The following is a 12,500-nucleotide window of genomic DNA, read 5'->3' on the forward strand; positions in this document are numbered from 1 at the left end:
TTTGGGTAAAACAGTCTTGACCTTTAGCATACTTCGTTAATGTGAAGATGGTGGGGAGGGTAAGGGGAGGAGCGGCGGGGCTAAGATGGGGCACGGAGATTTATTCCGGGCCGGAGGAGAGGGGTGTTAATGAGGCCTGGAATGTGATGGGTATTTATAGTGGAAGGAATTTGGCACCAGCTAATGGTAAAGGAGCACGACTCCTGTCTCCAATAAGGGGTGTGTGTGTGTGTGTGTGTGTGCGTGTGTGCGAGTGTGGTAGGGCCTCTGTCGGTGGTCGTGGCAGAACTGTGTTTGTAGTTTAAGACGTGTATTAGGGGGACATGTCAGGCTAGGGTCAGGCTCTACTCTCATAGTCCAAATATTCTATCTGTGTTTGGTAGTGTAAGGGTGTGTGCGTGAGTCTGATGTTCTCAGTACACACCTCTCAGATCTTTTGTCTTCCCTGTGCTGTTATCACTTTAGACTCCCTTTTTCCAGAAGAATGACCTGTGTTGTGGAATTGTGGTGGTATATTCTGCCAGTGGTGGTATATCCTGAGTGTGTGCTGTGGTTGGATCTCTAGCCTGTCAGTCTTTGGAGATCTGTGGTCTGATTGGTTGTTTGACCTGTCTTGTCTCTCTCTTCTGCCAGTCTGAATGAGCGTGCCCACCTGCTGACGCGCGTCTTCAGGAAAACACCCTCCAGTGTGGGACGCTCCAACTCAGTGCAGCAGACCGTATCACGTAAGTGTCTAAAACACACACACACACACACACACACACACACACACACACACACACACACACACCCATACACACACACACACCCATACACCACATGATTTCACACACACACACCCATACACTTACTTACAAATACACACACATATAAACACACACACTTATGCAGATGGCCAGGTACATTCTCATACACTGACTGAGGTGCATGTATGCATAAACACATATCCTCAAATTCTCACATTTTTGCATATGTGACAATACAGTATGCCTACAAGGGTGTAATGACTCTCAATCTCACTCCCTCTTTCTCTATCCCTCCCCTTCCTTCTCCCTTCCCCTCTCTCTCTCTCTCTCTTTCTCTCGCTCTCTCCAGATGGCTATGCGTTCTCCCAGGAAGAGCATGGGGTGGTGTCTCAGTCCCAGGTGGTCCGCTCGTATGACACCACTCTCCAACGGCCCAGCCTGTAACCCCTGGCAACCTCCTCACTGGTCGCCAGGGCAACACTAGGGGCAGCAGCCAATGAAGAAAGAGACTTTTTGTGACACCCTTATTGGGTGGCACTGCTGTGGCCTTACCGGAACTCTATTTTAAACTAAATAAAACGAAGAAAAAGAAAAATGATAAATAAGAGAAAAACCGGTGTAGAAGATGCCTCTAGGAGCAGTCAGCTGAAGCTGTTGTAGATGGACAAGGACGGGTTCTTACCATAGACTGGCCAATCAGCAGTTGCACCACACACAGACTGAAGGGGGCCAACCTATCAAATCTTAAAGGGACAACATAAACTGTCGGTCATCAAAAGGCTTGAAAAAACAAACATACAAACAAACAAAACGAAGCAACAGTGATGTATGTGTCTGCTCTGTAATTGAAACACACAGAGAAAGTGCAATATCTTGTTCCTGTGTATGTGTTCATTAGTCTGCATGTGTGTCCTTACTGTGTGTGTGTGTGTGTGTGTGTGTGTGTGTGTGTGTGTGTGTGTGTGTGTGTGTGTGTGTGTGTGTGTGTGTGTGTGTGTGTGTGTGTGTGTGTGTGTGTGTGTGTGTGTGTGTGTGTGTGTGTGTGTGTGTGTGTGTAAGTGCATCCATTTGCCTCTGTGTGTATACACATGCATTGGACTGTTTGTGTGTGTGTTTATTTGAGTGTGTGGGAGGATGAGGTCTGTGTGTGTGTGTGTGTGTCTGTGTGTGGAGGGGTGTGGGTGAGGCGGTAATGCATGGGGTGGGGTTGGGGCCTGCTTGTGTTTGTTTATCTCTGCACTGCTCCCTCTCTCTCATCTACCTCTGCTGATATAGGGGTTTAGCGCATCTGTCATCGCCCTTGTGACAGAAAGGGGGGAGGGGTGGGGAAGACGTCTCTAAACTAAACACAAAACATAGGGGCTGCGGCGGAATTCCTTTCACGGAGATCGGAAAAGATGCATGGGGGTAGGGTGTAGAGATAAGATTATAGGAGTGTATTTGTGCATGTAGTGTGTGTGTGTGTTTATGAAGGGCATATACAGACAACAGCGGTGAGTAACATCCAGACTTGTCCTCTCTAGCGTTAAACCTGTACACACACACACACACGCACACACACTCCCCTCTCCTCTCGTGTCCATGCTTCCTGAACTGGCTGCCAAGACACACAGACGTGGCAGCATGGCAGAACCCCTCGCCAACGATGATGACTGCCCCAGAGGGCACGACCCCAAACACAGCAACACTTCCCTCTCCTGCTTGCACTACTACTACTTACTGTTCTCTCTCTCTCTCTTTTTTTCTGTCTCTCTCTCACCTTCATCATCATGTCTCTCTCATTTACTGTCTTTCTCCCTAACGTTACCATTCTTTCTGTGTTTCTCTCTCACACACACTCTCTCTAAACATCTTGTATTATTAGCTTATTCCATTCCTCTGCACCTGTTTTCTCTGAAAATCTCCCTGCCTGTTCCCATGCTTCCTTCCTCCCCCCTACCCACCCTCACCTCATCCTGTCTCTCACTGTTACTCTTTTTTTGTTTCTGCATTTCTGCTTCCTCCACCTCTACCCTTCCTTCCTCTGCACGGCTCTGTGTATCCTCTCTTTCCGACTTTCTCTTTGGGCTTCATTCTGTTTTCTCCCCCCCATTTCCCCAAAGCTCATGTGGAAACCCTCCTGTGATCTGGCCGGCTGTTACAGACGCTGAGTTAAGCCCAAACCACAGCTTGTAGCGCTTCAATCTCATTTTTGTCATTTTTAGGTTTAATGGACTGTTTTTTTTTTCCTTTCTTTCTTTTGTCAAATAAAATGGACAAGTGTTTCTGTGTTATCCTCTTTGTATTAATGGCTGCTCCCCCCCTCCCCTTTCCTTAAAGTTTTCCCCTTGACCTGTTCAAATCAGCTGGATCAACTGCATCCAAGCGGTCAAGTGTTAAGCCAGTCGGAGGAGAGAATGGACCATCCATATGGTTAGTCCTTTTGAAGTAGTGCCAAGAGATATGGGTTACATTCAGGGTCTAAGTGAAGAGATAGCAATGACGTGGTGTGCATAGCGTTTCGCACTCCTCTAGTTTCTAGCCCTATCCATCATGCAAGATCTCTCCTCTCCGGCTCTTGCGTGACCAGTATCTTCGCCCCTGTAAATTGCCATTCGTAAAGGATTTGGGAAAACTCCTCGTAAGCAGTTGTTGAAGATTTTTAAAATGTGTCAAAGTGCCTGCCAAGACCCACAAAGAATCGAGGTAGAAGTTCTCTGGGTGGTGTTTGTTCAAGGTATCACATCTTAGACGCAGACAAATCGCTCAATTTGCCGCTTGAAGGATTTTATTTCAGCTCACCTCACTTCACCCACGGGGCGCCACAAAGAGACGTCGCATTGATGAACTGAAAAAAACAAGGAGAGTAAGAAAGGAGCATTTAGGAAGCGAGGTGGGAGGTTCGGTGTTTGTAGAAGATTATACGCAGGAAGTCGGGGATACGGGGAGCCCTAGTGAGCGTGTGCGGCCTGGAGCGATCTCGTTTAAATGCAGTTTGACAGCGCTCTGCACTCGGTCCAAGATACACAACCGGCCCCTGTATGTATGTGTGTGTGTGTGTGTGTGTGTGCATCCGGTGGGTGAGTGTGAGATAGGCGTATGCGGGGGTTGATGTATAGCTTTGTGTTTCCCCGGCGAGGGGTATTTTGTAGGTAATTGAATGAATCCGTGTGGGAAAGACAGAGGCGATGACAGAGATGGAGACGAAGAATGAATTATGGAATTTATGGGGCGGATGTGTGTGTCAGTTGATGTGTCCATTTAGTTCCTCTAATGAGACAAAACCTTCAGAGGGCGTCTTTTTCGTGTGTGTGTGTGTGTGTGTGTGTGTGTGTGTGTGTGTGTGTGTGTTGGGGGTGGAGGTTACTAGACTGCACGTGTCAAACACTAAGGAAAGGAATCCACTTATTGGTGTATGCCTCTGTGTGTGTGTGTTTCTACGGATGTGTTAAAATGTTGCGGTTCCTCTATTTGGTGTAGCACCAGATCAGCCAACAGCTGGGAGTCCCACACCCTTAGCACTGGATCTGGGCCTGCTGGACCCGGCTGTGGCCCCTTCAATATGGGGAAACCATTCCCCACGCCACCCCACCCCCGCGCAGAACTCAGGGATCCATTTCAACATGATCCAAGAGCACCCCAGCCCGGCGTTCCTCCCCCTCTCTCGCTCGAGTTTCCATAGAAACACGCCAAGAATACACCTTGTGTGCACAGGCTGGCTTAGCTGCGGTGTAATTATTGTGGTTGTGTTTATTGTTTGAGCCACATCGGAGTTCATTGTCTAAGACGAGAAGTTTAGTCAACGCTTTTGTTTATGAGAACTAACCTTAGCATGAGTTTAAATGTGTGTGTGTGTGTGTGTGTGTGTGTCAGCGAGCTATAAGTCCATGACAGTTTTGCGGTTTGGTTCATGCTGGCTTGGTTTTTATTTCCCCTTACTTTTTCACACTCTTGAGTGCCGTATGTGTTTTAACACCGCAACATGTTACATTCATGGACCTACTCCTGGCATTGGATTTCTTCCCCAGGCCAAGGTGTGAATCGCTTCTCCGCCAAGCCTCCAAACAGAATCTCACACCCTGAAACTCTGATCCATGGCCAGTTTTAGGCCATAGGGTCTAATAAACTTAAGGATACGGGCAGTGATCCCAAACCCGTTTGTTAACACTGCAAGTAAACGCAGAGCCCCGAAGCCATTGACCCATGCAGTTTAGGCTTAAGCCCGACCAGTACGTTCAATTTTTTCTGAATCAACCGCCTGCCCCCGCCCGCCCATTTTTTTTTCGAGGACGGAGAGAGGATGCAGAAGTATATTAAGGCCTTTAGCTGTGGCATCTCTCTGCCACAGAGAGGGTGGGGTGGTTACGGACAGCATCACCTGCTGTGAAGTAAATGACAGGCAGATTACACACTCTAAAATACTCATTTTTATTTTGACCTTTCATATGAAAAAACAAAAACAAAGCAGTTTTACACAAAACACAGGTACTCATTCACAACCTCCCACAACAGCCAGCTTTGTTGTGATGCATTATTATTATTGTTGTTATTATTATTATCATTATTATTATTACTGTGTGCATTTACCAAACTTCTTTGAACTGTCCCCAGAGCTAAGCTCTATGACAGTGCTGTCTGTGTATACAGTTCAAGGCCTTTGCTGTAAACTTAGTGAGGCTTCTTTGAAATTTGATTTGGCAGTGAATGAAAGAGGGCCTGAGAAAAGCGACATCTGAAAATGCATGATGAGAAATACTGGATGTCCCTGTGGGCGTGCAGGACACTGGTGTGTACTCCAGTTACCTTGACACACTGAACGTTAAAAAAAACCAAGTGCATTTCTAGCCTACTTTCGAGTAAAATGTTTTATTTCTTAGGGTCGTGTGCTGTGATGCAGCAGTGTGGACCAAGCGAGAGGCAGGAAATCAAAATGAAAAGAGTTCTCTCTCTCTCTCGCTCTGCTGTGACGGTCCGATCGGTATGCCGTGGTTCTGTGTGCTCTACAGTCAGGGTTTTCCCCTCCTCCCTGCTCTATTCCCCCATGCAAGGGTGGAGAAAAAAAGTCACTCTAAATGAAATGCCCTGGAACTTTCTGGTACTGCTCCAATGTACCTAATGCTAACACACACACACACACACACACAACTCAGTCACTCTTATAAACACATTAACACAACTTTAACTTATGCTCACACACACAGACACACACACTCTCTCTCTCTCTCTCTCTCTCACTCACTCACTCACACACACACACACACACACACACACACACACACCCACACACACGTAAACACACAAGTTTGCACACCTTCACAGGGGAGAGACCTAGTGTAGGGGAACAGTTGGCAGACAGTTTTTACTGCATAATTAACTCCACGGCTCTCAGAAGCCTGCCGCCTGCAGCCGCGTAGGGAGAGAGTGCTCACCTTTAAAACACACAAGCGCGCCGCCATCTTTGGATACACTTCTGTTTGTATATTTCTGTTTCTAAGTGTGTTTGCACTTTGCTGGATCCCTGGTGTGTGTGGACGTACTGTATGTATGCATCTAAGAGAGACAGAGAAAGTGTGAGATAGTCAGTCTCCCTGTGTGTTTGTGTGTGTGTGTGTGTGTGTGTGTCTGTGTGTGTGTGTGTATGTGTGTGTGTGTGTGTGTGTGTGTGTGTGTGTGTGTGTGTGTGTGTGTGTGTGTGTGTGTGCACTTTGCTGGATCCCTGGTGTGTGTGGGTGTCCTGTATGTATGCATCTAAGAAAGACAGAGAACCTGTGAGAGAGAGAGTGTGGGTGTGTGTGTGTGTGTGTGTGTGTTTGTGTGTGTGTGTGTGTGTGTGTGTGTCTCCACTCACTGTGGTGAGGTGGTAGGGCGGAGCGTCACAGTCTGTGTCCTGTGCTCACTTCATTACAGTTTAACTGTCCTGTAGGGACAGAGGGACTGCTTTTCACATCACAGCACCTGGCTTTACCATTACACACACACACCACACTACAACACACACACGTACACACATGCACACACACACACCACACTACCAAGGCACAATGTAGTGTACCAAACACACACACACACACAAACACACATATATAGCTGCATACAAAATACTACACATTCTCTCTACAAAGGCTTGGCCCTAAGACATACTGTACAAACTTGAATGGGACATTCACAGTCACATATACCCTAGGCACTGAGTGTGTTTTCTGTTATTATTTACAACAAAATAATGCGTATGCTCACACACTTCAAATGTATACATTGCTGTCACTCACCGCATAGCCGAACATAACCACCCCTCACAAAGCATACATCATGATTACATTTCACATCAGTAACTTCCTCTGTTAGTAATGCTCTTAGTCCCGGGAATATATCATACATTTCCTTTTGTGTGTGATTGCAAATGTTGTTACAGTTGTGTGACTTGAGTCAAACTAAAGGATTCTACCCCCCCCCCCCCCCCCCCCCCCCCCCCCACATATGGTGTCTGGAGTCTGACCTCTTCAAACCCTGAGACTACGCTTATTGTGCCCTCACACACACACACACACACACACACACACACACACACACACACACACACACACACTCATACATTCATGAAAACACACATAACAGCCCTGTTCCAACACATGACACAGTCCTGCTGGAGCATGGCATTGATCCGTGGCCGTGTGTTGCCCATGTGACTCTGATTCTCCGCTGACTCTGCTTTTGCAGTGGGCCTCTTAACAGCCGTACACACAAACCAGGTCCCCACAAGGACAGTCCCCCAAGGACAGGTTCCCATAAGGACAAGTCCCCATAAGAATAGTTCCCACGGGGGCCTCTCTCAGTCATAAACAGCCCTTCAAAGGCCGTGTGTGGCTCACACAGTTACAGGGGGGTGCTTCTGCTCGCTTGGCAGGCTCACCACACTGGTGGGGGGAGGGTAGGGGGACTGTAGGGGCCGGTAGCCCCCGTGTGTGGGGTCCAGGTAAGCCTGGTGTGCCATAGGGTGGGCGTAGCCGATGTACTGGGGGTGCAGAAACTGCCCCTGGTGGGGCATAATCTGCGTAGCCTGTTGGCAGTTCAACACGGAGAAGTTGGTGGGCATGTTGACGTAGACGCTGGCATCCGGGGGTATGCAGCAGGACGCCTGGGTGCGGAGCTGGGCACCCCCCACTTGGGGGGGCATCCCTGTGGGCATGCGCGGGGCACTGGGAGGGGCAGAAGAATTCGAGGAGGTGGCGGTGCTGGACTGGCGTGAGGAGGAGCCCCGTGAGGTGCCAACGCTGGCCATCATGGGGATGGTCTCCAGAAGGCGGCCCCCGCCGCTGCCCCCTTGCCCCCCACCAGAGCCCCCCGAGGAGGGCTCCTGTTTGGGGCGCAGGCAGTGACAGCAGCACACGGCCACCACAGAGCCCAGGAGGACGAAGGCCACGAACACCGAGCCCACGATCAGGAAAGGCACATAGATGGGGACTGCAAAGGGAGAGGAGAAGAAACAGGGTCAGAGGGACAGAGACACATGCGAGTAAATGCATTAGCGTAGTGATTGGATTTTCCTCTTTCCCACATGGATGGGAGTTTACAGACCAAATGAACTTAAAGCCTTAAATTTGAGTCCTTGTGACTCCATTTGTAGGTCATGGTATAGCAATGTCGAGGTCAGAGGCTGCGTTCCCAGGAACCAGACACTCAAATTAGATGTACACTTGGGAATGTGCCTTGTGATATGTATATTACCAGTTAAATCATTTGACAGGAATAGAGGCCCTGAGATACTTAGACTGTATAAAGTATGATTTAAAAGATGATAATAATTTCATTGCCAACTGAATTTTAAGAATCGTAGCTAGCTCAGCTATGACTCAGGTGTTACAATAAACATGTTTGGCAAGCTGTTGACACTTTGAAAATGAAATTAAACAGTACCACTCAACAATACAGAAAGCAGAGTGCAGTGTGAGACGTTATCAGATGATATACAATCAACTTGTGTAGACAAATATAGTCCCACACTGGATTCAAACTCGCAACCTCAGGCATGGGTGGTGGGCGTGCTAGCAAGGAGGCTACAACCAATGGGTGCTTCTGTCTGATGCTAGCATGTCTCCTAAGGTGTTGGGGAATGAGGTTATACTTATTGCACAACACTGTACCCACTGGCTACCGTTACATCAGATTGCTAAAACACCAGCAATCATATCAGTCTATCCATCTCAGACTCCTGGCACCACTGCTTTGGCTATTTCTATCATTTGTTTGTTTCAGCTGCAACAAGCACCATGGCGTCCTCAAAACACACACCAACAGAACATTCAGAATTTCTCTCTAGGCAGCATTCCAAAGTTCAATTCAATGAAGCATTCCAAAGTTCCAAACTCAGAAGCAAAGTAGGCAAAAACTGTTCAAAATGGCCGAATGCTTGTTTCATGTCTCCTTTGAAGTGAGGTGACGCTATCTACATCTGCTAAGTGGGGTCTTCTGAGGAAACAAGATAAAGTCCTGTCCTTACAAGTCCTGACCTGGCTCACAGACATCATGCTGGCTAGTCGACATGAGCGAAAGTGAAGGGACTGAGACGAAAATGGAGAAAAGGCGTGTGTGTGTGTGTGTGTGTGTGTGTGTGTGTGTGTGTGTGTGTAGAGTAGTATAAGTGAAAGAGATGACCAGGGACACACAGAGCAGAGCAGTGTCCCCCAGGGGGCCCCGGGCCCTCATTAGCGGTTATTAACGTCGTTTTGATCTGTTCTAATCCAGCGCAACCAGCTGTGACCCCCCCCCCCCCCTCCCCTACACACACACACACACACACACACACACACACACACACTGCCCCTGACTCTTCCAACCGTGTGGACAGAGAGAGAGAGAGAGAGAGAGAGAGAGAGAGTGGCGGGGCGAAAACAAGAGCAAGAAAAAGTAAAAGGGGTAAGTGATGGACTGAGATAAGACTGAGAGAAGGAAAGAGGAGAATAAAGAAAAAAGGAAGGTAAGAGAGAAAAGGGGGCAGATAAAGAGAGAGAGAAGGAGAGAGAGATATGTCTTCTGAAGAAAATCCTCCATACATAACTTCTAAATCATGCACTCACATTTAACTTCATAAAGACATAAATACACTCAAACTTAACTTTATAAAGACATAAATGCCTTCAAACTTAACTTTATGAAGTTATAACGTAACTTCATATAGTTCATTAGTCTCAGAGATCCTGTAATATGTAGGACATGGTTGGCAGAGGCCTGTTGACTCGGTCTGACAGCATGCTCAAGACAAATTTCAAAATGTGTTACAGACTTCAGTTTTCCTGTTGATGTTCTGTGATAAGCATATAATTCAGCCTGTAATTTCATTACCACCACATGTCATAATGTTGAATCCTAGGGACATTACAGCCGGTACCTACTGAATTAAAATCTAACCCTAAACAGGCCAACAGCGTATGAGGAGCACACAAGATGGTTTATACTGACATAAGGAAACTGTATTTCTGTAAGTCTATGACCTCTTAACCTACATGTGAGACAGGAAGGGAAGGGGGAGTGTTGGCAGTGGGGTTGGGCGGTGCGTCAGCGGTTGTTTTGGCATCATGTCCCTATCTGTTCTCCATTCACGCGTTCTGCTCTCATTATCCACTGCAGAACAATGAGGAACCTGTTGGATTCTGCCCTGTACAGGCCCATTTATAGTTCCCAGAGGGGCGGTTTCCCATATTTTCCAGTTCACACAATCCAACATATAACTGACTGTAACAGTAATCTGGAGAGACTCTGACGCACACTCACAGATGCATTAAAACTAGGCTTACAGTAAGCAAACAGTACATTAGCAGCCAAAATGGTAGGTTGCCTACTGTGAAGACATTAAGTGAGCCACCATATGCAATGATATAAGATAAAATGCATATCTATTTAATATGTAAAGTGTGAATGAACCCAGGCGGTTTGGAATCAGCTGGGGACATAAATAAAATATATTATCTATTGTCAAAAAAAAAAGTGAAATTAATTTGCTCATGGCTCTCGTATGCCCCAATGTCCATAAAAGGTGCTCTTGCCCACATCCTAACATTAGTTCACACCTGTTGCATTTTTCTGAACCGACAAAAGACAGACGAACAAAAGACAGGCCCACTGTCGGAAACAAAGCATACACAGCTGCTGAGGATCCTTCACAGGGCTTTATGCACTGTCCCATTGAACTTCAGTCGGAGTGCAGTTTATCCAAACAGAAGCTTTGATATTTAAATACTTTTTGTTCTGTCTGACTCACATGATGTCTTGTTTTATATATGATTTATAATTTGCTGTACTTTTTGTTTCTGTATAACCACACTATTATCGAAGACTAGGCTACATTTGATTTCAGTACTGCTGAAATGAATTTTGTAATGCATTACTGGCGTAACTGGCGCTCTTGGGCGTTTCTGTCAGCGTGTCAATGCGGGGTGTAATATCTGCGGAAACTGCAAAACGCCAGAGGCGGGAGGACCGCGCTAAAAAGGTTAAAGTTTGAAGGAGAAGACTGGATATTCACATGCAAGACTCGTCAATGACAAATAACTAGATTTGTTCAATGAATCCGGCTGTCAGCTGCGTCGAAACCAGGATCCGGTCAAGTCCAAACTTGATCCTCGTGGGGAACCGTGCGATTTGAGCTCCGGTGTGCAGCAGTGCTTGCGGCGCGCGCGTGTGTGTTACTGCTAGAACAAACACAGCTATTTATAAACTGGTCAGCACAATTTGCCATTTGTGAGCGGCTGTCCCGTTAGTTTTCCAAAGTGTCTACCTTTTTTACGACAGCTGTCGCTGCCTGCAGACTCCCTGACATCTTAAACAGTTTCTGTAGGCCATCGAAAGAATTCTTGCTGTTTTGAATTTGTCTCAGCCGTACATCTTTGGCCTAATGTAATTTATACTCCTTCTGCCAGGGGCAGCAGTACTACCACTTCTTTTAAAAAAACGAGGTTAGGATATAGACAACCTTGTTATGTGAATACAGCTTCCTTACCAAACAGTTATTGAGTTAACTCATTAGAAAATTAGGCCAGTATGAAATGTAATTAAACAATCATGGCAAGATGATCTGGTGCGGTCTAAAACAGCACAGTGAGTTACGAGTGGCTGGTTTGAATGGCAACACCCGCACAATCGAAAGAGATATCTCATGCATAGCCTACTGGTCCGTAAAAGCAAATCACACCAAACTTTCAGAACTGTCTGCCATTCAATGTCTTTACCTGCCCCGGTGTCTTTGTCCTCCTTGCTTCCTGGGTTTAAGTCTTGAGCTTGCTTGTCATTATCACAAGATCCCTGGTCAAGCCGGGCTTCAGTGCTAGAACAGCAGTATCTAAGCTCACATTTGCCGCAGCATATGATTGCATCCCCGTGGTCAAAGCGCTCCGGACACTGAAAGCCATCTCTCCAGCCGTTCTCCACGGTCTGCCATCCGTGACAATACTCGCCACTCGCCTTCACGTTGATAAACGTCAAAAGAGTCACGACCATAGCCAGAGACATCGGGTAACTTCCTCTCCTCATCCCTGCTCCAGAGTCACAACTTGACGCTAAGTAACGAAAAGACTTTCACCCCTTAGGTGCAAATTGGCAAATCTAATGATGCGGTGGATTAATGAGATGAGAGGGGGGAAACGGGCAAAAAGAAACCAAATAAACGACTTTGAAATTCTCATTTGACAGCGAAATTCCGGAGGTAATTCAATAGATCCTCAAGTGTGTATTCAAAGAACTTCCAACAAGTATCCAATGTTCCCCTTTTATCACAGGACTCCA

At 46.8% G+C, this 12,500-nt stretch overlaps 2 protein-coding genes across 3 annotated transcripts in view; one reads left to right on the forward strand and one right to left on the reverse strand.

Moving 5' to 3' along the window:
- Positions 1-1,196, forward strand: part of LOC308378112 (phospholipid-transporting ATPase IB-like) — a 9,897-nt gene extending 8,701 nt beyond the window's left edge. For both annotated transcript variants that reach the window (XM_080854931.1, XM_080854930.1), the window contains 2 exons: positions 634-725; positions 1,096-1,196. In XM_080854931.1, coding sequence (XP_080711057.1) covers positions 634-725; positions 1,096-1,190 — 187 coding nt within the window. In that variant the 3' untranslated portion in view covers positions 1,191-1,196. The remainder of the gene's footprint in view (positions 1-633; positions 726-1,095) is intronic.
- Positions 1,197-7,217: 6,021 nt separating this feature from the next.
- Positions 7,218-12,500, reverse strand: part of shisa2b (shisa family member 2b) — a 5,768-nt gene continuing 485 nt past the window's right edge. The window contains exons 1-2 of the mRNA XM_080854851.1: positions 11,948-12,500; positions 7,218-8,186 (exon numbers count right to left, since the gene is read on the reverse strand). The exon at positions 11,948-12,500 is cut by the window's right edge and continues 485 nt beyond it. Coding sequence (XP_080710977.1) covers positions 7,591-8,186; positions 11,948-12,248 — 897 coding nt within the window. The 5' untranslated portion in view covers positions 12,249-12,500 and the 3' untranslated portion in view covers positions 7,218-7,590. The remainder of the gene's footprint in view (positions 8,187-11,947) is intronic.

Source organism: Sprattus sprattus (genome assembly GCF_963457725.1).
Source record: "Sprattus sprattus genome assembly, chromosome: 17".
Lineage (NCBI taxonomy): Eukaryota > Metazoa > Chordata > Actinopteri > Clupeiformes > Clupeidae > Sprattus > Sprattus sprattus.